The sequence below is a fragment of the Chrysemys picta genome, chromosome 15, assembly GCF_011386835.1.
Source record: "Chrysemys picta bellii isolate R12L10 chromosome 15, ASM1138683v2, whole genome shotgun sequence".
In the NCBI taxonomy this organism is placed as follows: Eukaryota; Metazoa; Chordata; order Testudines; family Emydidae; genus Chrysemys; species Chrysemys picta.
In genome coordinates, this window is record NC_088805.1 from 962,888 (window position 1) to 990,291 (window position 27,404).

Genomic DNA, 27,404 nt, shown 5'->3' on the forward strand with positions numbered 1-27,404 from the left:
CCAAGTCCAGTCCCTATTGGATGGTTAGCCTGGGCCACCATGGTCACACCACTGGTTGTAGAACACAGGCACAATCTTCCTCTACCTGAGCTGGGAATTGCATCTCCCTGCTGCAGTGTAGATGCACCCTAAGAAACTGGTGCTGCCAGTTGTCACCGGCTGCCAGTCCAGAGTCTGTTAGTGCAGCACCCTGCCGTATTTTGTTCTTCAGAGCTCTGAAGTTAACGCTCCTGCCCAGCAGAGCAGGGCAAGGGCTGCTGCCTGTTTCTGTGTGCAGAGTGGCCCACATGCTTCAGGGTTCTGGAGTAGCTTGATGGCGCCTGTATCTTGTTCTTTCTACTGCTTCTGGCTCAGGAACCAGACCCTGACTTACATTGCTGCTGTTAAAGGTTTAGTACTTGGGGCCTAATCAGGCCTGGGCCCCCATTGTGTTAGCTGCTGTATAAATCTGTCCAGACGCAGTGCCTGCCCTGCTTAGCTTACAGTCTGACTAGTGGCAGCTGTTGCCTTCCCCTCAGGCCATCGCTGGCCAGTGTCTGACTGGCAGAGACGTGGGAAGCTGGCTGGGAGTGGGTCAGGAAGGGTGGAAGGAGAGGAATGGGCATTCCAGAATGGCGTCATTGCTGGTGCGGTGGAGGTGGGGGGTTGGCAAGATGCAAGGCTAGGTAGAGAAGGGGCACCTGGGAGGGTTCTTGAAGGTGGGGCCAAGGCGCTGGCATCTGCGGTGGTGAAATGATGGGAGCTGGTGTAGGTAGCAGAGCAGCAGGCCGGGAAGAGGAACCTGCACGCACACTGGAAGGACAAGGTGGAGCGCCAGGGACCAGGACAGAACAGCCTGGATTGTAGGAATGCAGCAAGGTGTGATGCTGCTGGGCTGCAAGGAGAGGGCCGGGGGAGTCTAAGCTGAGCCCCGGGTTAGAGGTCTGTGTCGTGAGCATGCAGAGTAGGAGGGTTGTATGTGAGGGGGATTCTCAGCAAGCACTTGTCCAACCCCATTGTCCTAGGGAGCCTGGGCGGGTTAGAGCCGTGCTCCAGGCGGCAGGGAGCAGCGCAGGGGGATGGGGTGCATGGAGCAGGTGCTCTTGGAGATGAAATCCTCTGGAAGGGCTGCAAGCTCCCAGTTCCACTTGCTGTGAGTGGAGCGATGCTAAATCCTGATTTGGTGGCTTTGCCCCGTGTGACATGTTCTCTTCTCTTTCCCCCGTCCCCTAGGCTGGAGGAGGTGCCGCTGGAGGTGCTGAGGCAGAGGGAGTCCAAATGGCTGGATATGCTCAATAACTGGGACAAATGGATGGCCAAGAAGCACAAGAAGGTAAGTGTACCTGAGAGCTCTAGTGCTCTTCTCCCAGCTGTCCTGTAACCCTGGCTCTGGCAGTTCTCACTTCGGGGTGTTGGGACCCAGAGGGTCTGTGTAAATGCCCCCGGGGTTGGGGGTTTCCTTCCTTGGTGTGAGTTCCCTCTGCCTAACCCTCTCCCGACACCTCAGCTGTGCTCATCCAAGCAGGGTGCTCAGAGGTGTGAGCAGAGGACTGATTGTGAGCTGACTCATCCTGGGAGCTGGGTAGGGAGTTTTTCTCCCAGGCCTCTCTCATTCAGGGAGAGAACAGTGGGGTTGGGTGGTGCCCTCTCTGCCTTTCTGGGAGCTGTTTGGCTTTAGCTGCCGAAGTGTCACTGTATTGGAGCAGCTAGTGGTGGGGCAGCTTGGCCTTAGCAGAGCCTCCTTTTCCCCCACTGGGGGGTGTCCTAATGTGAAGGGGAGAGGAGCCTGGCCCACTTTGTTCCCATCTCCCCTGGGTCTTCAAAGGCAGCGCTCCATGTTCAGACATCAGCTCTGGGGAGCCAAGCATTGGGGGGGGGGGGGGGGGAAGGGGAGCGCACTTAAAGGTTAAAAACAAAATTCCTTCCCAGTCTAACACTTGACTTAACCCTGAATGTTTGAAATCCACGTTTCCTCACCGATGCTGCTTGCTCCACTGTGTGGTCTGCTCGGACAATGGAAATATGCTAGTCAGTTTCACTTATGGCTTTGTTCCCTACGCCTGTGCTGAAGTGTTTGCATTGCAAGTACAGAGTAACGGGAACGCAAACGATGTTTTCATTGACATCTTTAATTTCATTGGCATCATGGGAATCTCAAACTCTGAGCTTTTGTCTGTAACTTTTCCTTTTTGGACCTGAATGGACGTGGCTAAGGGCTTGGCGACAGTATAGCCACTCGCTGGCTGAACCCCTCTCGGAGGAGCCATTTCCTCTTGTGCCAGAGTCTGCTTTGTCATCCTTGGGAGGGGATCAAACTTTTTAAAAATGAAAAACAGACCTGCAGAGCTCAGTGCAGTGTCTTAGCTAGGCCTGTGTCCATAGTGCTGCAGTGCCCAAAAGCTCAGTGACAATTGGAGCCCTACTGAGCAGCGCCCGGCTCAAACGTGGACTGGCGCTCTGCCCTGAACTTAGATTCCTACATCATCTCTATCTAGGTCAGTGAGGTTTCCCATAGATTGCTAATCTGCATCCATCCCTGTCACTGGGATCTAAGAGATGGGCCCTGCTGTTACTCGTGGGCTGTACAAGGGCAAACAATGTTGTCTTGGTCTCCTTTTGCCCCTTGGCAGCACAGCTCTGTCTGGAGTGGAGCCCACCTGTCTCCTACTTGTTTCTCTGTTACCGACCCTAATAAAACCAGATGCAGTTGAGGATGCTTCTGGCAGCATCTTTCCTAACTCTTGTGCTGTTCCTCTGAGCAGAGCAATCACTCATTCTACTGCTTGAGTCAAGTCCACAGAGCTCCCAGGAGAAGGCAGGTGAGCAGGCCAGGCGAGCTCCCAGGCAATCGAACTGCTTGCGCTAAGGCCTCTTGCTAGTAACGCAGGCTCCAGCCCTGCGGTGGTGCCCCACCTGCATGCTTGCAAGCCTGAGACTTCCTCCTTGTAGCTAGGACTGATCCCTGTGCAGATCTCTGCAGCACTGTGCCCAGGGTCTGACTGAAAGCGCTGAGCAGCCTTCCAGTGCTGCACTTGGGGCCCAATGTCTAGGGCTAGCTGTCAGGAGCAGAAGAGTCCCGGCATGCTTCCAGGCTGGGAGTGGTTCTTTGGCGGCACCACAGCTGTCCAGTCTGTGCAATGCGGTTCTGGGGTAACTCCCTTCATGCAGACCTCCCTACCCTGAAGCATCAAGACTGAACAGCTCTTATTATCTTTAGCTGCCGATGTCAATGGTCCCTTATCCTGGCCTGGTGAAATCCAACTGTGCGCATGCTATGCTGTGCATGCCTTGGGCTTCAGCGTTCCTTTTTAGTGTCACCTCATTCTCACCTCGTGGGACTGGTTAAAGGGAAACGTGATCACACGCTGCACATGTGCATCCGTGGTAAGGGTCCCCTCAAACCTCCCCAGACTAACCGATCGGCCTGGGCATTGTACATGAGCACTGCCTTCCTGTGCACTCTTCCAGGGTAGGACAGCCTGAAATGGACAAGTCCTACTGGAGAGTGAGTCCCATTGCTTTAGTCCAAAGCCTGCCCTCCCTTCTCATCCCATTTGGAGAAAACAGGTTGCTTAGTCTCTACACCATTCCCAAGCACCGAACTCTCCAAATCCTCTCTTCGATTTTGGGGTTGGGCAAGGGCAGTCGCACAGGCAGGTCTGAACTGAGCTCCCATTCCTTGCTTCTGCCTGACCCGTCCATTCCACTGTTCCTCTGTACAGAGCAATCCAGGGAAGGGGAACTTCTAATGCTAGTGCTGTGAGATGATTGAATGGAGCCAGAGCATGAAGCCAACAGCCAGGCTCAGCATTTCTGGCTCTGCCGCAGCCCAGCGGAGTCACGTGTCTCCATGGAGCAAGCACTTGTCCAGATCCCATTGCAAGGGCTGGTAGATGATTGATAAGCCCAGGGTCTCTGCTGGGGAGGGCTCACTGGGCTTAGGCAGAAGCCAGTTCCCATCTGCAGTGCCCCAGAACATGACACTTCCCCTCAAGCCGACCAGAGGCTCTGGCCTGCGTTCCATGAATAACAGAGGGCTGCCAGCACCTCTTGCTGAACGTCAGTGGCAGGGCTAAGGCTGGGGGGAGCGAGTCTGTTCCTGGGGTGGGGGCTCCCTGTAAAATCTCAGCACTGGGGCCCCTCACTGCTCTGCTTCTGGTTTTGCAGCCTTCTGTCAGGTGTGCGTAGAATTCGGGGTGGGGGGGTGGGGAGTGCGAATCATTGTCACCAAGACTTCCCTGCTGCCCATGGTGTTAACCAGGATTCTCTGTCTCCTGGCATGCCGAGACTTCCTCCTGGGCCTGTTCCCGCCCAGCCCTTCTCAGGTGCTCTGGAGAATCTGCTCAGCAGCACACCCCAGCCGCCTGGACCCCTCACTTCTGCTTCTCCCTGCTCTTCCTTCCCGGTGGGCCCTCCAGACACACAGCTTTGGCACGTTGCTCTGGCTTCACCTTCTCCCTGCTGTCCATCGCTTCCTACCTTGTCAGACTTTGCCCACCAGGCATTTGATCCAGAGCCCCTTCCTGTCTCTCTGCCCCCAGAAAGGATCAGGCCGGGTGACCCGGGGAGAGGTTCTCGTTCTGCAGATACCGCTTGAACACTAGAGTTAAGGTAACAAGTGAAACTGGCAAGACTTAATCAGTGGCGATCCTGAAAAGGGAAGTTGGGCTGTTCCCAAGGGCAGGTGCAGAGAAGGGGCTCCACTGGCAGGGACAGGGTGGGAAGGAGAAGGGATTGCTCAGCGGACCTCAGCGCCAGGCAGGGGGTGATTCTGAACTGGCTCCTGGTCTGAATGGGGAAGACGCGGGGCCGCAAGTGGGGAAGGAGACAGCTCTGTGCGGAAGAGGGTGGCTGGCAGAGCTATGCACAGGCTGGAGTGGAGAGCTGGGACTCAGAGATCCTCACTGTGGGGGGCAGTGGGCTGAGGTTAGAGGAGGTGAAAGGCTAGCTTTCAGCTGGCAGCACTGTTGAGGGATGGCGCGAGCAGGCAGCGCTGGTGCTGGGAGACGTGGGAAGACAGTGCAGAGTTAGTGGCTGCCCACCAGTGTAGTGCCCAGTGTGGTATGGAAACAGCAGGACTCTGGACGTTACTTGTGCTTAAAATCCTGCCTGCCAAAACCAGTTCAGCCCTCGAGCCTGAGGCACAGTATCTGTGAAGCCTGGGATGCTGCAGCTCTGGCCTCGGCTCTTCCCATCCCTGGCACAAAGGGCTGCGGTGAATGAGCATCCAGGTGAGCTTTCGTGGCCTAAAAATCTCAGGCATCTTGGCTGGGCTGCCATCCCCTCATGGCTGGGTTCAGCTCCCAGATTTGCGTCCTCATGCAAGCCCTGCAGCGCAGGGAACCTGGGCCTTGTTCCCACTGTCCCTGTGTGCAGCCTTGTGCATGGGAGAGGGGAGTGGAGCTTGGCGGTGACTGTACAGCTGCACAGGCACTGCCGAGCCGAGTAGAAGCCAGTGCATGGGTAATCCCTCAGCCTCTAGCTGTCTGTGCAGGGCCTGGCCCGGGTGCCACTTATCCAGTGGGATAGCTGACCTGAAGGTGTTCTTGCTCCCAGCTCTGCTTCCTCCTTGCCTGAGAAACCAGTGGGATGGGGACTGTGGCTTTAAAAGAAGCCGTCAGCGTTTCAGAGATGCCTGCTGCTCTGGGCGCTGTGCCTAGTGCTTCCTGTTAGTGTGAAGGCCCTACGCTGCCCAGGGCCTTGCTCTGCTGGGGAGTTGTTTGTTCAGGCTGATTGTGTTGGAAGCTGCCCTGGCCCGTAGACCAGGAAGTCCTGTGTTTCCAGGAACACGGTTCTCACCTGGGGTGGGGGCTAGCACATGCAGTTACTGCCCATTGTTGAGGAGTCTCCGCCATGCTGCCTTAAGCCAAAGCAGCTTCTGCTAGGCTAGATGTGACTGGTCAGTAGCTCAGTGGCAAAACAGAATGGCGGGTGCTGGGTGGACAGATCACTGCAGTTCTTAGAGCGAGAGCAAACAAGCCCAGTTCCAGCTCGTTCTGGTGACAATCTGCCTCCTGAGCTTTCCTGACAGATCCCAAAATTTTATTTAAAAAAAATTTTTATGGGGGGGAGGGGGAGGGATAGCTCAGTGGTTTGAGCATTGGCCTGCTAAACCCAGGGTTGTGAGTTCAATCCTTGAGGGGGCCATTTAGGGAACTGGGGTAAAAATCTGTCTGGGGATTGGCCCTGCTTTGAGCAGGGGGTTGGACTAGATGACCTCCTGAGGTCCCTTCCAACCCTGAGATTCTGTGATTCTATGACAGCTGACCAGAGCTTGGCCCATCAGGGAGTAGAAGCAGAGCCTATGGGGATGCAGCTGGAGCACAGCCAGCTGAGGATTGCAGGACTGTGCTTTCCTCTTGTCTGGGATCTGGGCAGCCTGCTGGATAATGTCCCATATCAGAACTCTCCAAGGGGTCAGTGGTCAACTTCTGTGCCTCAGTTTCCCTATTTGTACTGACTTGCCCAAGGTGTCACAAGTCAATGGCAGAGCAGGGTCTAGAACCCTGTATGGGATGAGAGGTTTCTGATTATATAGAGGGGTCACTGGGTTTGGATTCTTGCTCTCACATAGCTGACTGCACCCCTCCAGTCTCCCCAGTACCAGTGGGGCTGTGGGTGGGGCTGCGATTCCAGCATTAGCTGCCTTTCCCCCTATTGGACATGTCCCCCTGCCTGGTCAGTGGCGCATTGGGGTCTTTGGTAGAGGAGGTGTCTGCTGGGCTGATCAGCACAGCCTCAAACAGCTGGACTCCTGACGGAAGCAGCTGCTACAAAGTGACTGGGCCATGCTGAGAGGTGCCCCTAAATCTACCCTCTGCCCCCGGCTGGGCCATAGCCCGGGGTTGCGCTCCCCCTACCGCCACCCCCGTCTCCTCCTAATCTCGCTGTTGTGTACAGAGAAGCTGTTTCTAGCATCATTAAGTGTCAAGATCTGAGTGGCAGCTCAGGGTTTTGGGGAGTAAGTCCTGGCTGGGAGCAGTGGGTGCTTCTAGGGCACTGGAGAGGCTGACAGGTCGGCTTTGGTAGCCCTAGTGGCAGATGTGTGGCAGGTTCCCGGCCAGACCGTGTACTGTGGGAGGGCTGCGTAAGGAAACCTCAGGGCGTCTTCCTGCGTTGCCAGAGCTGCCTCCATGTGGCAGGGCGACTGGAGCAGCCCCACTGCGATCCACTTCCTTGATCCGAAGGGACCCCTGGGACCCTATGACCTAACACATGCCGAGAACTGCCCTGAATGAATTCCTGTCTGACCTGGAGTGGCTGTTGGAGATGCTTCCGACGCCGGTTTAAAAACTGCCCACGATAGAGAATCCACCATGCCCGTTGGTGGATCGTTGCAGTGGTTAGTTACTCTCGCTGTTAAAAAATTGTGCCTTATTTTCCCGTCTGAATTTGTCTAGCTTCAGCTTCCAGCCATTGGATCGTGTTATCCCTTCCTCTGCTAGCCTGCGGAGCGCACTGACAATATCTGTTCCCCATGTAGGGACTTAGACTGATCACGTCACCCCTTACCCTTCTCTAAGCTAAACACAGAGCTCCTGGGATCTGTTGCTCTAAGGTGTTTTCTAACACTGCAATCATTCTTGGGCTCTAAATTCATCTGGCTGAATAGCTCATTGGGCAGTGGTCTCTGCCACAGCCTGTTTCCTGGCAGCCAGAGAGCTCTACTGATTCTCCCCTTTGTGGGGAGGCAGGCAGCTGCCTCGTGATTTGGACTTTGGTCCCAACTGAACACGTGCATCCAAAAACTATTGCAGGTTGTGGACGTTTGACACAGTTGGCAGCTGCGGGGGCTGCTGCTACCCCTCAGGCCTGGCCCGGCCTGTGGGTAGCAGGGGGTGTTGCAGCTGGTTAGATTGGAATGCGCTGGCATGGGAAGGTATCTGTCACTGCTCTTGCCTGGCTCCAGCCACTGCCATTATACTGCAGCCTTGACTTAGCCAAAGGATGTTCTGATGGAAGCGCTCCCTTGTTCCTCTTGCACAGAGCTACTGAGAGTTGTCTGGCTCCTACAAGATGGTCCAGCTCAGCAGAGTCTTTTTTGATACACCATGCCCAGTTAACCTGTGGAATTCACTGCCACAAGATGTGGCCAAGAGCTGCTTAGATTCAGACACTTATTGGGGCAAGTGTCCAATCCTTATCTACTATTGCAGTACACAGGGTCAGAGAGAGAAACCCTCATTCCAACTACTAATTGATGGAGGTTGGGAACAAACTTCCTGGGGAGACAGGTTATTCCTGAACTACCAGCTGGTGGGTTTTTGCACCTGCATCTGAAGTAGCTGGAGCTGTCTGCTGTGAGACAGGGTATTGGCCTAGATGGGTCTCAAGTCTGATGTGCTGTGGCAATTCCTAGGCTCCTAAGAAAGGGTCACTGGGGCCCTCCACTTCCTGGCTGCGAAGGTCGGCATTGTGGTGGGAAGCCAGCTCGCACTGCTGTCAGTGGGGGAGTGGGGCTGATCATTTGAGCTCACTCAAACACTATGTTGGTTTGGATGCACCAAAGCTATAGTAGAGTCAAGCTTCCCCTCCCCTAATGGGGGAGACGCCTCCTGCAACACTGCTGCCTCTCCTCCCTGGAGTGTGCCACCTCGTGCCCAGCAGCCTAGCCCTGGCTCAGCACCAGGGCTGCAAGGAGGAAGCAGCTTCCATATGTCTGGCTGCCTTCCACTCTTCCTCTGTGTGCAGGCACTCAGCTGTTCTCTGTCATTGCAGAGCTTGTATGAAGGCTGCGAGGATCAGTGCGCCCCAGGAGCCGGGAAGGGCTCTGTTTTGTTTCATAATACAAATCCCCAGCCTAGTCTGTGTTGTGGCTGAGTCCTGGGGAGGGCTGATCCTGGTATATACCCTGCTTTGTCTTGCTGCTGACGTGGACTATGAAACTGCAACCATCCCCAGCTCCGGCTGCTGTCTCTGAACCTTTAAACTTTCCCCTGTGCTGCCCAGAGGCAGCCGCCCCTCCCCGGAGCTGCAGGGAGCAGTTGAGGTTGAGGAGTTAGCAGGGCTGGCTCCAGGCACCCAAGCACATGCTTGGGGCGGCACCTGGTAAGGGGCGGCGGGGGGGAGCGCGGTGCGGCATTCCGCAGGGGTGGGCGCTCCGGCGGCGCGGCGCTCGGCGGGGGGGGCGGGCTCCGGCGCTCGGCGGCGCTCTGAGGGGGGGTGGCTCCGGCGGCGCTCGGGGGGGGGGGGGGGGGGGACAGCCAGCTCGGGGGCTCCGGCGCTCGGCAGGGGGGCGGGTTCTGGCGGCGCTCGGCAGGGGGGGCGGGTTCTGGCAGCACTCGGCGGGGGGTTCTGGCAGCGCTCGGCTGGGGGGGTGGGCGGCGCTCGGCTGGGGGGGGGGCAGCAAAAAAGCTAGAGCTGGCTCTGGGAGTTAGCATATTTGCATGGTTCCCTTGAAATCATTAAGGAAGCCCTGGTGGCTCCATTCTGCCGGTGAATGGCCTAATTGAATTCCTGGGGTTTCCTGTTAGTTTTGCTCAGGGAGCAGGGAAGTGGCTCGTTATCCGCCCTGACACTTCCCCCCCATGGACGCTTCCAAAATGCAGATTCCAGATCCCCACCTCCTGGACTAAGAGGGCTCGAGCAGCTCTTTGGCCACAGCTCAGCTGGCTGCAAAAACAAAACTGCAACACAATCTTGTTCCTCTGGTTCCTGGCGTGAAATGGCAGCTCCCTCGGATTACCTGGGCTTGCAGCAGCCAGGTTCCTCTCCCAAAGCTGAGGCCGCATTCAGGAGCAGGGCTGGGGGGACAGAAGAGCCACCAAAGCAGTTGCAAGCCCTCAACCCCTGCAGGCAGCCTGGCATCTCTGCTGGCACCCTGGGGCTGCTGCCCCCAAGATCCCAGCATGGAGCTGGGCTGATCATTCGCACAATGTGAGGGTTCCTAATGTGAACTGGTTCCTGGTGCTGCAGGAATTTTCCTCTGAGCTTCCCGAGCAACTCGAAGCCTTGACTGCAGCTGCCCCAAGCTGTGAGTTTGATCCCCAGTCTGAGTGTTGGTGCAGGAGGGCGGGAGTGCTCTGGTTCTCAGTGTGCCTGAGGGTCACCCCATAGCGTGCTCCGAGCTGTACAGTGCCAGTGTTGGCAAGATGCCATAGTGCCGGCCAGCATTGTGTCTGCATGCTCGTCCCATTGCCTCTGTCAGGTGCTAGCCCAGCCTGGCCAGAACTTGGAGCTGGATGTAAACCCAAGCCTGTGGTGCTTCCCACAGAGCTGGGGAGCCAGCCTCGGCCTCTGCGCCAAATTGCCTTCTGCTGCTTTCCAGTCGCCCTGCAGTGTGCCTCACTCGCTGTCCTGCAGTGCTCTGTTCAATCAGCTGCTGTCTCTCGCCCATTAGTGGCTGCTCTTTGGGTGAAGCAAGTCTGTGAGCATCTAGCTAGTGAATCACTCTGGGGTGCCAGTTGCTGGATGCATGTTAGATTGCTGCTCTCCTATCTGTGGCTAGCCCCCACGTTCATATCTGCCCCGCTGGGTTTCAGTGCCTGTCCCCCTTTGCCTTTCAGATCCGGCTGCGCTGCCAGAAGGGAATCCCGCCCTCCCTGCGGGGCCGGGCCTGGCAGTACCTCTCAGGGGGCAAGGTCAAGCTGGAACAGAACACTGGCAGGTTTGATGTAAGCAGTTCTCGTTTTCTCCTCTTCCTGTATGATCTGCAGCTTCCCAGAGGTTAGCTGGTGCTGACTGCAAAATGAGCCCAAAGGATGTGCCCATGTGGGACGCTGCTGACATCTAGGAAGGCCACCCGAACTGGGATGACCTGCCCGTTGCCTGCAGCACCAGGTCATAGCAGCTCTCGCTTCCACATTGCCCTTCGCACCACTGGGACTGGATCGCTGCTCGCCCAGCTACTGCTGTGCAGGGCTGAAAAGCTGCATTGATCTCCTGTTTTAAACCCCTGGTGGCCGTGATCCTGTATCCGGCAGACACTAACCCCACCAGCTGCAGTGTGAGCGTCCCATCTTGTATCGGTGCAGCGGTCAGTTCCCCCTTCCCTGCTAACGCTCTCTGGTAAGAATGCAGAATGCACATGCCTGATCTCACCGAGGTGAATGGCTCTGTGGCAGCTCCATAGTTCAGTATTAAATGTTGGGTATAGACACGTGTGGCTACAGTCGAGGCAGGTACCGAGGCTAGTGCCGGTATAGCAGTAGCAATGGGGTAGACGCTGTAGAATAGTGTCTGTTTCCGATCAGGTGGCCGACTGCCCCTCCTGTCCCAGAGCTTTCTGCACTCCCCCCCACATGGCCCGAAACACAAAGGGGCAATCCCAAAATCAGGGCTTGGTAGTGCTAGTGTCTTGTGGCCATCGCCCCAATCCCACCCCATTGCCCCAGCCATCATGTCCTACAGGCACCTCCAGCAACTGCTGCCCTGGCATCAGTAAAGCTAGGGGTTGCTTAGCATGTGCAGCTGGACACAAGGAGAGCCAGCGCAAACTAGATCTATTTTTAGTACCGTCGCCCATAGCAGCCCCAGTTGTGGCCCAGGACTGTGCCAGGTGCTGTACAGACACCGCTCCGAGGGGCCCTGCCTCAAAGAACTCAGTGCGACTAGCCACCCACAAGTGCTCCCCGGCACTCCCTCTATGCAGGGAATGTTGCTCGGGAGAAGGGGCTAACTGCCAAACAAGCCCCACCACTTCGAAGAAGAGGTGGGGGAGGGGGATTTTTGGTCTCCCCTCCGCTCTTTGCTGGGAACTGCTGAAGCAAACCTGAAAGCCAGGGCTCTTCTTCCCCCCACTTCCCCATAATGCCAGCTGCCCTCCTGCTGGGCTGTGCTAATCCCTGGGTATGGATCACTTAACCCTGATCAGCCGGTGATAAACACATTCCAGGGGGATTAGCACAAGAAATTGAATTGAATGGAGTGAAACAAAGAGGTCAGAGCTGCTCTAAATGGAATCCACACTGCAGCTGTGTCTGCTACAAAGATTACCTATTGGGGAGCAACTGAACACGTTCAGCTGCCAGTCTGTGCTGGGTGACTCTTGTAGTGTGGACAGGTGGGTGCTACTGTAGAAGATGAGACTGATCCCTCTAGGTCAGGGCTGAGGTCCACATTTCAGGCTGGGGGGCAGGAGGAGGCCCTTGCTGTGTGCTGTACTTGGGCCGAGGCTAGCTAGGACTTCATCCTCCACTCCCTCTCACCATCTCAGAAGAGCAAGTGCTGGGTCTAGGTGTAGCTGTGGCTCCTGTGGCCACCTGCTTTGACAGGACAGGTGAGCTCCAGCCAGCCTTACGGAGAGGCCTTCTGTCAAGTTTCCTGCTGCTGGCCTCCAATTCACCAGATTGGTGGCTCTGTTGGGGAAGCCCTCACCCGTCACTAGGGAGTGGCAGCTGATCTGATGACAAGGGGAGAAGTATGGCAGCAGTGGGGATGCTGGTAGTGCGGTTCCGGGGGCTGACAAGAGCAGAGGAACTCCCAAGTGGAGCGGATGCAACCTGAGCTGGCTGTCCCAGTCTGGCCACGCAGGGCAGTTCTTGTTTATGGCTCACCTGCTTGGAGCCATTCCCACAGCCCTCGGAGTCACAGCCCTTGACTTGCCAGGGCTTGCGTGTGGGACATGGCCTGAAGGCAGAGCTGACGCCACAGCTGGGAGTGAGAAATGCCAAACCTCACCTCCTCATGGATTCAGGTTTCCATAGCCGCCATCTGACTCAGACTCTGTCACCCACCCGTAGGGGCTGCAGGGAAGGGACCCAGGTGTCTGAGGTGTGGGAGAGTGAATGTGGATCTGAAACCTTGTCCCATCCCAGCTGATAAGGGCTAGGGGGAGTCCCTTGGATTGTGCAGCTGGAATCTCTTCTCTCGTGGCTCCCCGCGCAGGTGCAGGGCAAGGCACTTGGGGTTCTTGTCCTCTGACCCTGTTTTGGGATGATCTAGGGAGACAGAAGCTGCTTCACCATAAGTTGGAGCTCATTCAGGCCATGCTGTGAGCAATGACTGCAGGGCGCCAGGAGCCTCTCCCTACTGAGGTTGCACTCGAAGTTTCAGAACAGGCGGCCACCAAATAATGTGGTATTGCTGGCTGGGGCTGAGATGAGCCATTGACCGTAGGTCCTGGTGCATGCACAGGCTGCCCCGGTTCATACTGCCGCTGGCGGGTCATAGCTGCACTAAGATTAGGGCTGGCAGAATTGAGTTTTTAACATTGTCTGATTTTGGTGGATATCAGTGTTTGGTTTTGAGCCTCTTTTTCAATGTTTGTTGATTTTTAAATTTCACAGTTGCAGGGAATTATGGGAGCATTTGACAGTTATTTAGTGACAGGCACTGAGATTCAGAAAGTTAAATTTTATAAACGGTTAAAACACACATTGTATATTTTGACATGTGATGTTGACAAAGTTATTACCCTTGATCAAGAGATCACACCTGTTTGCACTATTCATTTGTAACAAGCCTCATTCAAAAGTCAAAAACGCTGGGTTTTTACTTTGGTTTCAAACAGTGTTTTTTTTACTTGCCTAGCTGTAAATTTTATCATCCATGGAAATGTTTTTCGTCGGCTTCATCCTTCCAAGCCGAACTAAGGCCTTGCTGAGAGGTGAACGTGATGTTTGAGGCCAGTGTGTGGTGAGCTCCCCCAGCATACTGTGGTTACTCATGTGCTCTCTCCTTCCTAGGAGCTGGATCTCTCGGCGGGGGACCCCAAGTGGCTGGATGTGATTGAGCGGGATCTCCACAGGCAGTTCCCATTCCATGAAATGTTTGTGTCTCGGGGAGGACACGGGTAAGAGCTCCCACTCTCTGCCATGTGACTTGGTTGTTTGCAGCATCCATAGGGCCTGGTAGCTGAGGCTCTGGGCTGAGCCAGGTTACCTGCAGATCAGCTCAGTAGAGTCTTGTTTACTCCCTTCTCCAATGTCGCATCTGCCTCTAGCAGCCAGCCCACCCTGGTACTCAGACCCAGCAGTAATGGACATGGGCTGAGAGTTTAGGTGGGCCGGCTCCCTCTGTTGCTCATCACCTGTTGCTGGCTGTCTAGCTCCATGTTGGCACTCAGTCTTTGTGCAGGTTGCACTAGAGCCCCTTGACAGGCCTGGGGAAGGGTCTTGCAAGAGGGACGCTATGGGGTGGGAGGACGTGGACACGTGATCAAACACCAGAGGGAGGGGGAGCTGGCTATTCACACGAAGCATGGAGTGAAAGGGAGATGTGTATGTAGCAATGGGAGAGGCCTCTCTGGGTTACCTGGTAACCATGTATGTCCTGAGCTGTGTCCCTCTGTGCGGATAGCTGCAGGCCTGGGCACGTCGGCCAATAGAGCGTGACTGAGTAGCTGGCTGAGTCATCTCCCATGCTGTGAGTGCTGCACGCGCCAGCCCAGGTCTCCATCACACCAGTGCCAGGCTCCCAGTGCAAGGCAGATTCTCCCTCTCCCATCTGGAGAGGCGCCGGAGTCAGCTGCTGAGTCAGCATCTCCAGCCAGATCAGTGAGGGTGGGAGGCGGAGGCTGGTTGTAAGCCCCTTGATGAAACATGACTAACCTTGTTGAAGGGCTCCAGGTCTGAGAGGATGACGGGGCTAACAGCCTTGCATGCACCCAGTGAGAATAAGACACCAGAGCTCCCTGGGGAGTGTTGCTGATGAGATCAGAGCCTCAGTCTGGTTATCTGCATTGCAGTAGTGCTTGCATGGCCCTGTTGTGTTTGTGTGTAAGAGCCCCGTCCAAAGAGTTTAATCTTGGTGGGGAAATGTCAGGCCCCGGTGAGGTGACCGCCGTAACCAGCTGCCTGTCTGGGGCAGGACGTTACAGGTGTCAGGGCTTGGGCAGGTTCTGAGAAGAGTGGTGGAGCAGAACCCAGTGCAGAGCCTCGTTGGGCTGCGATCTGCTGTGCCTGGAAGGCTCCGTGCCACAGCCAACTCAAACTGCATTGGCCTGTGTCCTGCCCTCCTGGTACAGGAACCATGCTGAGATGGGCTGGAGTCATCTGGCTGGGCGAACTCAGGCCCTCAGCAGCATGGAACTGGTAGACTAGTGCCTGGTGTCCGACTGAATGAAAAGTGATTTTGTACTGAGGTCGGCGTCTACTTGATTTGCTGCTGTGGACTGGGAGGTGTCCCCTTGCAGGGCCCCAACCAGTGTTTGCCTCTAGCTCCTGGGACTCTAGTGGTGAGGTTCTAAGTAGATCTCTGTGTTCCCGGTACTGTGTGACTGCCCACCTATAGGTGCTGGGGCATGGTGTCCTTCTGGGGCTCGAGAGCCTAAAGGTGGGAGATCAGACACCACCCTCATGTGCCTCCTGTCCATGTCCCTGCTCCCTGTTGCTCAGTGGGTGCTGTTTCTCTGCAGGCAGCAAGACTTGTTCCGGGTGCTGAAGGCCTACACGCTGTACCGGCCGGAGGAGGGCTACTGCCAGGCCCAGGCTCCCGTCGCAGCAGTGCTGCTCATGCATATGCCTGTGGAGGTACTGACTGCACAACACCTCGGACAGGACCATTGGGGCCAGGGGAGGGCTCTGACACAGACACCCCCCCCACCCACCCACCTCTGGCCCAGATCATGGCCCATCCCCCTGCCTTGTTGGTATCGGTTCCACCTGGATTGGCCCTTGCACTGGGAAGAGCCCAGTTAGCTCCCTGGAGGTGGTCGAGGAGGCTGGGGGTGGAGCAGCTGTGAGAGAGTGAGGAGAGGTCCCTGCTTTCTTTCTGTCCCACGGATGATTTGCTCCTGCTTGCAGTGATCTCGGATCCCGGGGAGGGCATCTTCTAGCACAACAGAATCATAGAATATCAGGGTTGGAAGGGACCTCAAGAGGTCATCTAGTCCAACCCCCTGCTCAAAGCAGAACCAATTCCCAACTAAATCATCCCAGCCAGGGCTTTGTCAAGCCGGACCTTAAAAACCTCCAAGGAAGGAGACTCCACCACATCCATAGGTAACGCATTCCAGTGTTTCACCACCCTCCTAGTGAAATAATGTTTCCTAATATCCAAGGTGGACCTCCCCCACTGCAACTTGAGATCATTGCTCCTTGTTCTGTCAACAGAGCTGGCCCTCCTTGCGTGCTCCCTGCACAGATTGTCCCGAGGGCTGGTTTGGCTGGTGTCCGGTGTAATGGCTCCAGCGGGATCTGACCCGTGCTAAGGAGAGGGAATCTCTAGTCCTCTCGGGAGACTCCCAGTCCTCCAGTTAGGTGGCTGGGAAGGGACCGAGGACTCGGCTGTGTTTGGAGACTGCAGGGCTGACACCCCCCAAGGAGGAGAGGCAGGGCAAGGGGCCGTGGCAGCAAACCCCAGCGAGTGGGGCCTTTCCTGGGGTGTGCTGGTTGTGCCTAGAAGTAGGAGTTGCAGGGGAAAGGAGCTCTCGTAATGGGGGGTTACCCTCATTTTCAGCCCAAGGGGTGGAGTAGCTTCCTAGGGGGTTCGCCAGGGACTGCAGGACCCTGTGCCGGCAGGGGATGGGCTGTTGGGTCTCCCCAACTTTTGATTGTGGTGGAGGAGCTGCTGTTGCTGCCTTGTCTCAATTCTCAGCGGGTGGAAACCCAAACATGTCTGGCCCCTGCAGACAACCTTGCTCGCATGTGGATTGGCCTGCAGCCAGCCAGCCAGGGGCACCAGCGAGCAGCGGTTATCTCACTGGGTGCTGGCTGTAGAGCCTCTCCTCTCCCCAGTAATGTGTGCCAGGGCTGGCTGGTGCCTGCTCAGGCTGAGCTAAGGAGGCAGCGTGTAGGGCGTGTTCCTTTCTCCGCAGAAAGGACCCCCCCCCATTCCTCCTGCTTGTTAAGCGGGCGGCCTGGGCAGTGCTCATTCAGACGGGCAGACAGACAGCCAACTGCCCCTTGCACTGGGCTGCCGCACCCCCCCCCCAAAGGTATCGGAAGTGCTGTGTGCTCCAGGCCCTGGAGGGTATGGAGTGAGCCTAGGGAAACACTAAAGCAGGCATCCCACTGGCATTGGTTCTGGCTTATGCTCTGCCACATCTTCCCCCCTCCTGAGAATGCCAGGGACTTTGTCTGCCCTCCGGGGGATGGGGCTTCCCTGCACCCGAGACATCGTAACTGCCAGAGCTGCCTGCCATGGGGATTCCCGCCCCCACTCTGGGTTATGGCAGTGTGGCATAATGGCTAATGTGCTGGCCTGGGACTCAGACCTGGGTTCTGTGCCCAGCTCTGCTGCTGGGTGACCTTGGGCAAGACCTTTCACCACTCTGTGCCTGTTTCCCCATCTGTAGAATGGGGATAGTGAGCCTGACCTCCGTGAGGCGCTGGGGATCGGCTGGTAATGAGCGCTAGCAGAGAGCTGGGATTAATAAACTCCTCCTGGAGCGCAGCCACGTTTGTGTCTGGGCTGCACAGCACGGGGCACGGTCTCAAACTTCCTGGGGCTCTGTCCCCTGAGCCCTTCCCATCTCAGACATGGGTCCCCGCCACCAGCATTGACCAGCCTGGCTTTCCGGTGTGCTCAACCTGGGCTCCCACTGATGGGTAGGAACTGGGTGCCCAGCCCTCTGAAAATCAGGAATGAGGTGCCTCTGGGCAGGCCTGGGAAAGGGATGGTGAGGGCCCAGGGGGAAGCTTGCTGCATGGCCGCAGGGAAGGGGGCAGGCCCTTTGGGCGCAGGCTGGCCCTGTTTTTAGGCACAGCAGTACCGCTACACAGAAGCAGGGTGCCCATAGGGCTGCGTTTCCCCTTGCTGGGCCCCGTGGCTTGGGAGGAGCAGCACTGGCAAGTGGGGGGGCCTGGGGCTGCACTGACAGCAGTGAGCGCATGGAGGGCATCTCCAGCAGGGCTGCAGCACATGCCACCCTGTCCTGCACTGACGGCCTGTTCCCTCCTGCAGCAAGCCTTCTGGTGCCTGGTGCAGATCTGCGAGAAGTACCTCCCCGGCTACTACAGCGAGAAGCTGGTGAGTGAGGGTGGGCGGGAGGGAGAGGTCCCTCTGACACCTCTGAGCCTGCCCCCCAGAAAGCAGCTGGTAGCTGCCTGGGTCAGTAGTAGGAGGACAATTGGCTTCCTCTGCCTGCGATAGTCACCAGGGGCTGCAGGTGGACACCTCTACCAGAGCAGATCCCGGAGAGGGTCGAGTGTGGAGGCTCTGTAGCAAAGGGCCTGTTGGGCCACCTGCTCCAGAGGGAGGGTAGCCACAGGGTTAGGCTCTGGGCTGGGAGATGGGGGTTCAGTCCCCAGCTCTGCGGGACTGTGTTGCTGGGTCCTGGGGATGCTGCTTCCTTGGCCCTGCCTCGCTGGCTGGGTGCAGAGGCTGTTCTGCGCCTGGCCCAATGGGTTCCTGGGCGCCTCGGGTGCTGCTGAGCTATGTGTCGGGTTAGTCCAGAAAGGGCCTGTCCTGGATAGATCAGAGAGGCAGGTGGATGCTCCAGCTTTCCAAAAGCAGCTCTGTGGCTAGGCCGGGAGCAGCTGCTCCATGCCCATCACAGGGATGTCTAGAGCACCCATGGGGAGCTGCTTTGGGTTTCTTTTGTCCAGCCTGGGGCAGTGACTGCTCATGCCGGGGGGGGGGGGGGGGAGGAGAGAGAGAGGGGAGCCGAGTGCCGTGAGCTGACCCTGTGCTTGCAGTAGCTGTGTAGTCGCAGCAGAGTGTGAATCCCGCTCACATATTGAGATCTTTATCTGACACAGCAAAAGGCTCTGTTCACAGGCTCCATTTCTCCCCCTCCCCAAACAGAAGTCCTGCCAGTCCCCTCCCACCGCACATGGCCCTGGGCACCCCACTTAGACTGCATTGCCACTGTGGGCGGGGCCACTGGCTTGCACCAGACTCTTAGCAAGGACTGGCTCGTCCTCTGGAGGACAAACCCCTTCTCTTCCTCTCTTCCTCCCCCCCCCCCCCATTCTGCAGTATCTGCTCCCACTAGGAGGGCAGCGTGTTCCCATAATGCATCGGGAGTGGGTCACTCCGAGGAAGGGAGGGGGGAGTTGCAGGGGGACTGGGGTTTCCCAGTGTGTTTCTGCACTGGTAGGATGTGCCTCTGGCTTGGCAGCCCTAGAGACTGAGCTCCAGCAGCCATGCAGAGTGGACTAGGAAGGACGACCATGAACTGGGACTCTGTGGCTCTGGGTCCAATTTCTGGCTCTGCCAGACGCCTGCTGACCTTAGCAAGTTGCTCACCCCCTGCCTCTGTTCCCTCCTGTACAATGGGGGTGATGCTGACCCAGCTGCGGGGCGCATGTGAACCTGGACCAGTGGTTCTCAAACGTCTTGGCAGCCCATTTCACACAGCAAGCCTCTGAGTGCGTCCGCCCCCCCTTCTAAATTAAAAACTCATTTTTATATTTAACACTATTTTACATGCTAAACTTATAACCTTGTTGTTTAAACTGAATTTACCTTTTCTCACCACTTTTAAATCAAGACTAAAATACATTTTTATTGAATTGTTATAAGCAAAAAATTATTTTGTAACTAGTTACTGTTTTAATACTGGAGGGACGCAAAGAAACTTTGTTAGTATCACTTTTCCCAGCAGACTTAGAGCCCCATTGCCACCCTTACTTCTGTGCTGCTGCTGGTGGCACGCTGCCTTCACAGCTGTTCACACCTTCCTCTTGGCACATGGGGTCAGCCCCAAATACCCAGCCTCTGCCTCAGGAGCCTGTCAGGATCCCAGCTGGAGAGGATGATAAATGGAAAGCCCTGTAACTTGGAGCATAGTAGCACCACCGTAGCCAGCCGGGAGTTGGTGCAGTTGGCCCTGCCTCTCCCGTTGGGTTGTTGCTGGTAGACGGCAGCTGTTTGGCTGTTTCTTGGTGACTATAAGTGTGTGGATGGCGGGTGGGCACTGTTTGGGGAAATGAAGTGCCCAAGGTCACAGCAAGGCAGGAGCAGAAACTACCTTGCTCCTTGCAATCCAGTGCTCTATCAGCCCTCCCCAGCAGCGCCTCTCCCCTCTCGTAATCTGCTGCTCTCCCTGCAGGAGGCCATCCAGCTGGATGGGGAGATCCTCTTCTCACTGCTGCACAGATTCGCACCCATGGCTTACAAGCACTTGAGCAAGCAAAAGATCGACCCCATCCTGTACATGACTGAGTGGTTCATGTGCGCCTTCTCCAGGACCCTGCCGTGGAGCTCCGTGCTGCGTGTCTGGGACATGTTCTTCTGTGAAGGTAGCACATGGGTCCCCGGCTGCTCTGTGCTCAGACTGGGACCTAGCTTGGGGACATCTGGGGGACTTGCCAGCCTGGCCCCCAGTTCAGCTGTCTGCACCGAGGGGAGCCATGTTCTCATGGCCCCGACGTAGAATTCTAACCCATGGGGCCTGGTTCTATTCCTGCCTCTGCCACTGGCTGCCTCTCTGCCTCAGTTTCCCCATCTGTAACCAAGTACTCCGAGATCTTTGGCTACAGAAGTGGAAATGATCAAACCAACACACCTGCTCAGCTTGCCTGTGCTGGCAGGTAACAGTGCAGTGGGAGCTGCTTTCTGTCAGGTTCAGCTGGGCTACAGCAGCTCTTTGGTCTCGCTCCTGGAAGGACAGGAGCCTCTGTGCGTCTCAGGAACAAACTGGATTGGCCGTTTAACGTGGGGATACAGATCACTAGTGCTGGGCGTCTCCCTGTGCTGAACAGGGCCAGGGCAAGAGCAGAATCCTATGTACTCCATCAACCAGCATCCCAGGCCCTTCCTGTCCCCATGACACTGAGGATCTTTGTTCCAAAGGGCTGGGCTCTCGCCTTCCCTGTGCTGCTTCCCCCATCATCCTGAGCAGAGGGGTCCCTCCTCGGGGTCCCTGGAGCTGGTACTGTGGCCTGGCTGAGCTGTCTTGGGAACTCATCCCTGCTGGGGTTGGCTCATCGGTGGGGCTGCTTGGGAGCTCCGGCTTGTTCTGGCCACATCCCCCAGCCCTGGTGCTCACGGGCAGCTGTGGAGAGCCGTCTCTCTGGAGGCAGTGGCCCCGAGTCTGGCCGCTGGGTAAGAGATGCAGGGCCCCTCACCCTCAAAGGGCTCCCCAGGGAGGATAGGGTCTGACATTCACTGTGGCTAGGGTCTGACTGGACTCAATCCTTGGGTAAAAGGTTGGGGTTGCATGGCCTCCCTCAAGTGTCTGCACTGGGCAGTGATGTAGGGTGACCAGGCGTCCCGATTTTATCGGGGCTGTCCCGATATTTCCTTGTTTGTTCCACGTCCCGACCAACGTTAGGTCGGGACACTGGACAAACAAGCAAATACTCCGGAGCCCGGAAGTGCTCGTTTTCCCCCCCCCCCCCGACTCCGTCCCCTCCTTTCCCGAATCCCCGCCTCTTCCCCAGGCTCACCATTCCTCCTCCCTCCGCAAGTGCTGGAGGGAGGCCCGGGAGACGCAGGGGGAGCGCGGGGCCAGGGTGAGTGAGAGTCTGGCCTGGCCCCGAGCGCAGGCAGGACTCAGTTGGGTGGTAGGGAGAGTATGGGGGCGGCCCGTGGGGCCAGGCGCTGGCTGTTCTCCCCCCCAGACAGCAGGATTCGGGAGCAACCGCTGCTGCAGCTTCCACTGCCGCGGGGGGAGGAAGCGACCGTGGCGCTCGGCGGCTGCGGCTCTGGCGCCCGGGCCCGAACCCCCCGGGCTTGGGCCTGTTGCGGGGACCCAGCAGCGCGCATGCTGCGCGCGCCCAGCCCCTGGCCAGTCGCGTCTGGGTGCAATCCCGCAGTGGCCCCAGGGCGGAGGCATCGGCAGCCCAGCCCCATTCATTCCCCTGCAGGACCCGAGTGGGACGGGGGGGGCTGGAGCCTGCTGCCCCCACTCCGGGGCCGCCGTGGGATAGCACCAGCTGGGCAGCAGCACAGACGCAACTGGCCAGGGGCTGGGCGCAGTGTGCGCACTGCTGGGTCCCCGCAACAGACCAGAGCCCGGGGGGCCAAGCGCCATGGCCACTTCCTCCGGCAGTGGGAGCTGCATCAGCGGCTGCTCCCAAGTCCCGCTGTCCAGGGCAGGAGAACAGCCACCGCCTGGCCCTGCGGGCCGCCTCCCTACTCTCCCTACCGCCCGACTGAGTCCTGCTTGCGCTCGAGGACTCTCACTCACCCTGGCCGCGCGCTCCCCCTGCGTCTCCCGGGCCTCCCTCCAGCACTTGTGGAGGAAGGGTGTGTTTTTTTTTTTTTTTTTTTTTCTCTGCCATCTTCCCCACCCTGCCACGCCCGTCACCCCCACCCCCTTGTCCCGATATTTGACCTGGGTGATCTGGTCACCCTAGCAGTGATGCATGTCCAAACTCGCTCCACTCCCTCCTGCCCCCTGCTGGCAGCCTGTCTCCCTGCACCAGGTTCACTGGGCTCTCCACACTGCCCCCTCTTCACTTGGAGCTGAAGCTTGAGAATTACATAGACGGTCGCAAGTCTCAGTCTCCCTCCCTCTGCTGAGGGCTCTAGCTGCGCAACCCCTCCAGAGAGGGCTCTGAATATGCCCCCTTTGTCTCCACGCTGCTGCTGCTAAGCTGTGCCCCTGGGCTAGGCTTGGGGGACCCTGACCCTCCTTCGCCTCCGTCGGGGCAACGTCAGTGGAGGGCCCCTCCCCGTTAGGACAGGAGGGTGGGGTGTTCACGCCTGAGCTGAGTCAATGACCAGTGCCCTCCTGTGGAACACGGGCCAGAGAACTCCCCCGAAGTAACGCCTGTTTGAACTAGAGCAGGTTTCGTAGCTACACGTCCAGTCTGGCTGGCAAACATCACCTGCGATGGCGGATCTGCCCCGGCCCTGGATGAGTCGTGCTGGTTCATTATCCTCTCTGTGTACCTAAAAACCCTGCCTTATTGCCAAGGAAGGGGCCAGGGCTGCCCCTGTTCAAGGGCATTGTCACTGCAGGAGGGTTCTCAGTCTGTCAGAGCCCAGGAAAACAACCAGCTCTTAGCACCTGCTGGTGCTTTCTGCCTCTGAGTGCTAATTGCTGGGCGGAGGTGCTGCAGCTTCCCTGCTCATTTCTGGAAGGGATGTGCAGCAAGACCGGATTGTGGCCTAGGGTTGGTAGGGAGGTGGGGGGTCATGCTGTGGGATGGATGGATCTGAAAGGCAGTCCCAGCACAGAGGCGCTTCGTTTCCCCTCACGGTCTCTGGTTTCCCTGGATCCTCTGCCTGCCTCGCCTGTTCAGATCATCAGTTCTCCAGGGCAGGGATTGTCTCTGGCTGTGTCTCATGCCAGCACCGTGGGGCCCTGATCTCAGCTGGGGTCTCTGCGCAGGCTGGCTTCAGACTGCGCCCAAAGGAGCTACCGGGAGGAGAGCGCTGGCGGGTGTAGAGAAGGCAGCCAAGGAGCCAGCTCTCCGACAAACAGCATTTCAAAGCATACCACTGGATGGCTACTTCAAGCTGGAGCGAAGTTTGGGGGCAGCTCCAGTGTAACCTCAGCTGGGCCCCGGGGGTGCTTGTCTCTTGCACCTCTGCAGATCAAGTTTCTGAGAAGAGATGATTTTCCTGGCAGCATTGCCGGGGAAGATGCGTCGGGCACCGGGCTCCAGGCTGCCAAGCGATCTGGTTGATACTTGGGTTAATGTAGCACAGGGCAGGGGAGCCATTGGAAGGACGGTGCTGATCCCGGTGCTGCCTTGCAGCCTGCTCTTGGGGGATTGTGTCCATGAAGCAGGTGCTGGTAATTCCTTGTCTCTGCCTGGGACCAGACTGGTGTCGGGTCACAAGCAAGACATTGGTTTGGGACTAAGGGGCCCACACTTTGCCCCAAAGGCAAATGGGGCAGCAGGCCGGGTAAATTTTAGGTTTGGGAGTTGGTGGGGGAGGGGAGGGGAGCAGTCATTGGATCTTCCCCTCCTATCTGAGCCTTTGTGTCTCTGGCTCTGAGAAACTTCCCGCCATCCTTTAACCCCAGACTGCCCAGTGGAGAGCGTGGGGACAGCTCCGAGGGTCACTGTCCTAAACTATCACTGTTGCACTCACTGTCCTCTTCAGAGCGTCCCGTCCCAGTATGCCATGCTGCAGCCTGTGGAGTCTAATAGAGGCTGAGGGCTGCTGACTCCCAGCTGGCCTACATGGGGGTGGGGGTCCCTGTTTTAGGTCACGTACCAATGGGGAAGAGCAGGGCAAAGAATCTTTCCAGTCCCTGTGGCTGGAGCGGGCTGGCATGTGGCCGAGCCCTGGGGCTGTGCGGGTGCTAACCAGCTGGCGGCTCTGCTCTTCCAGGGGTGAAGATCCTGTTCCGGGTCGGCCTGGTGCTGCTGAAACACACGCTCGGCTCCTCCGAGAAGCTCAAGTCCTGCCAGGGGCAATACGAGACCATGGAGAGGCTGAGGGCGCTGAACCCCAAGATCATGCAAGAGGCCTTCCTGGTGCAGGAGGTGAGGAGATGCGTGTGCCAGGGCAGCCTGGGATCCCACCTCTCCCCCGACAGACATGTCCACAATTGGCAGCTCACCAGCCCTCTCCCCCCTCACAGCGGTGACTGGATGGGAACCATGGCCTGAGCCTTTCATCCAGGGATCAAAGCCTGGCACCGCCTGGCTGGCGCTCGGCACTCACATTCCCTCTAATGGAAGTGAGCTGGGGTGTGGAGAGGGCCTAAGGGGGCTGGGGTCTCTCCCTCCCAGTGCACCTTGCTGCTGCTCTTCCCCCCCCCCCCCCCCAGTCTGCTGCTTCAGCAGGCGAGGGAGCTCCCTAATGGGGGCAAACAGCCCACATCCCGCCCTGGCAGATGGGCAGCTCCTGGCTTGGGGGATCTACCAGTTCCTGGGGACAGTGACTATGCTGCTGCCCCAGGCTGCTCTGTGGCATTTCCCAGGAGGGGCTGTCAATAGCTAAACACTCCTTGGGGTGGGCACTTGGCTCAGATCCCCCAGCCCTGGGAAAGTAGCTTTGGGGGCAAGATCATCAGCTTCCTGCAGAGCCCCTTCTGGAGGGGCCCTGTGCAGGAGGCAGGTGCTCAGTGTGGGAGAGCCCTGGCTGGGGAAGGGGCCCTGGGCTCTGCTGTGAAGGGCTTTCAGGAACCCCAGACTTAGAAGCAAGTTCAAATCCAAGGGCTACCCCCCTCCCCCCTCTCTCCGGGCACTGAGTGAAGCAGCTGTGTTCAGTGCAGTGCTGCCCTCTGCTGGTGAAGGCTTGGATAACAAGCAGGTCCTCTATCAGGGTACTGCAGGCCTTCCAGGGAAACCATGAACTATGTGGATGCTGGTCCAGGAGCAACGGAAGGTCCCTAAAAGTGTGGGGGGGGGCCACCAGTACCCGAACTGTGCCCCTGCCCTCATGCTGCCCTTCTCCCTAAGGTCCCGCCCCACCCCACCCATGTCACATGTGGCTGTGACTGCTCCCTGGGGAGACAGCTGTGTTGGCAGCCCCCAGTTCTGGCCTAGCCTGCTGGGCAGGGGCCTGAGGAGCATGTGCTGTCCCCACAGATCATAGAGCTGCCGGTGACGGAGCGGCACATTGAGCGGGAGCACTTGATCCAGCTGAAAAAGTGGAAGGAGACCCGTGGGGAGCTGCAGTGCAGGTCTCCCCCACGCCTGCATGGCGCCAAAGCCATCAGCGACTCGGAGCCACATTCCCGCAAGGCGCTGGACCCTTCGCCCTCCATTATCCTGCCCCCCGGCCAGGCGCTCCCACCCAAGGGCCGCAAGAACAAGGAGAAGAAACGAGACCAAGGAAAAGTCAGGCCGGCCAATGGCCCCATCCCTGAGGAGACAAGAGACCAGGCCTTCGTTGAGCCTGGGGCTTCCCCGCATCACCAGTCCAAGGACAGCCTGAGCTCCCGCGAGAGCGAGGACACCTACTTGTAATGGGGTCACAGCACATTCTGACTCCACGGTGGCAGAGCGCCCAGGGCTGCCACCTCTGCACCAGAGGGCCAGCCAGCTGGGCCTAGACTCAGGATTGATTCCCTGCTGCAGCCAAGTGGGGAGTAGGGTGTGTCTGGGGGCCTCTCGCCTGTCACTCTGGGTGCTGGGGGGAGGAGCCTTATCTGTGGGAGTTAAGTTTTTATTTATTGTTTGGCTGCAGCTGATTTGCAGAGCAGAGACCAAGGGAGCCGGGCTTTGCCTGGGGTGATCATTCAGACCTGTAGGCAAAGGGCTGTGATCGTGCGTCTGCCCGAGGTCTGAATGAGTCTCTTCCTTCCATTGGGAGGTTCAAAGCCCTGTTCCCAAGAAAGGTCTGGAGCCTGGCTGGCTGCTCCAACGGGGGCTGGCTGATGTTTGAAATAAGCTGATGAATTGACCTGAGGCAGAGCAGGGGGCAGAATCTATCTCCTCCCAGCCCAGGTGGCTTCTTTCCATGCTGAAGTTCCCTCTAAGGATCCCAGCTGCTGTCTTGGCTGGGCCAATCCTCCGTCGCTGAGTGGGTTGGAGGAGTGTGTACCCAGCAGTCGTGGAGGTGCATCCTAGGCTCAGCTGCTGCACATGCTTGGCCTGAGCTGTGGAGGAAGAGTTGAGTTGTTCTGTCCTGCCCCAGCCAGTGCTGCAGGAGTGTCTCTGTATTTCCCAACAGGGTTGGCTCTGTTGGCCTGAGCTCGGCGGATTCCAAACTGAGGCTGTATCTGGTTGGGGCAGGGGGTTAAGGAGGAAATGACCTGACATTCCCACCCCACCCTGCTCCTCCATTTCTATAGAGCTGCACCTGAGCATTTATTTGGACTTTCTCTACTGCAGCGAGCCTATTTATTTGTGTAGCATAACTGTTCAAAAGGAGCCTTGCCAATATATAGGAAAGGTTAGATCCGCCTCAGTGGGCGCCTGCAAATTCTGGGCAGGATGCAAGGGGCTGGGGACAAGGTCTGCATGAGGCAGGGCTGGCACTGGTTGCTCAGGACCTGGGTGAAAGCACTGCTTGCAGGGGACTGAGTTGAGCCTGCTGCTTTGGGTTTGCAGGGGAAGCCCTTCCTGGGGCTGTTTGGCAAGGTAAATGAGGCCACCTGGAGCACGTGTTGTCTGATTAAAGCTAGTGCTAGGCCTGGCATCTCAGCCCCGAATGCTGGGAGAGAACAGGTATATTCAGGGATTAATCCAGATGTGGAAGGGCAACAACCACTGCCTCCTAAATGGGGGTGCAGCCTGCAGATCCCAGACTGTAGTGCTCTCTCGATCCAGGAAGTCTCTGGCATATTGCATTAGTCACTGCAGGTTGCACTTCCACACTGAAGAGGGCAGTGTTAGCTGATTCTGGTGCAGCCTCGGGTGGACTGAAGTTGGGGAACCCCAGATATTGATGGCAAAGGTGAAAGGGAAGGCGGATCTATTTTCCAGCTTGCATCATTGAGTCCGGGGGCGAGGGGTCTGTTAGGAATCCTTCCCTCTTCTTCTTCTTCTTCTTCACTCAGTCTTAGCCTCTCTGCAGACTGCCTCCTGGGGGTGGAAGGGATCTGACTGGAGGGGCTTCTCCTTGCCCATCCCAACAATGCTGGACAATGTGCCCGTGTGGGTGAGACTCTGTAAAATAAATCAGTGAATGAAGTTGCAATGTTTTTGTACAGAGAATCAATAAAGCAGATTGTGTAAAGAAGGCGTGTGCTGCTGGGAGTGGGGTTCTCTGCCTCCCTCGAGTGAGGAGCCTGGGGTGCAGTC

At 57.5% G+C, this 27,404-nt stretch overlaps 1 protein-coding gene across 2 annotated transcripts; it reads left to right on the plus strand.

The window, feature by feature from the left end:
* Positions 1 to 1,111: 1,111 nt before the first annotated feature.
* Positions 1,112 to 27,342, plus strand: TBC1D10A (TBC1 domain family member 10A). Of its 2 annotated transcripts, XM_065568415.1 has the most exons (8): positions 1,112 to 1,312; positions 10,485 to 10,592; positions 13,605 to 13,711; positions 15,275 to 15,389; positions 17,764 to 17,829; positions 19,856 to 20,045; positions 24,040 to 24,194; positions 25,245 to 27,342. In XM_065568415.1, the coding sequence occupies exons 1-8, from the start codon at positions 1,145 to 1,147 to the stop codon at positions 25,623 to 25,625; spliced, it is 1,290 nt and encodes a 429-aa protein (XP_065424487.1). In that variant the 5' UTR covers positions 1,112 to 1,144; the 3' UTR covers positions 25,626 to 27,342. The 2 variants fall into 2 exon arrangements, with proteins under 2 accessions (XP_065424487.1, XP_065424486.1); XM_065568414.1 differs by lacking the exon at positions 10,485 to 10,592.
* The last annotated feature ends 62 nt before the right edge of the window (positions 27,343 to 27,404 follow it).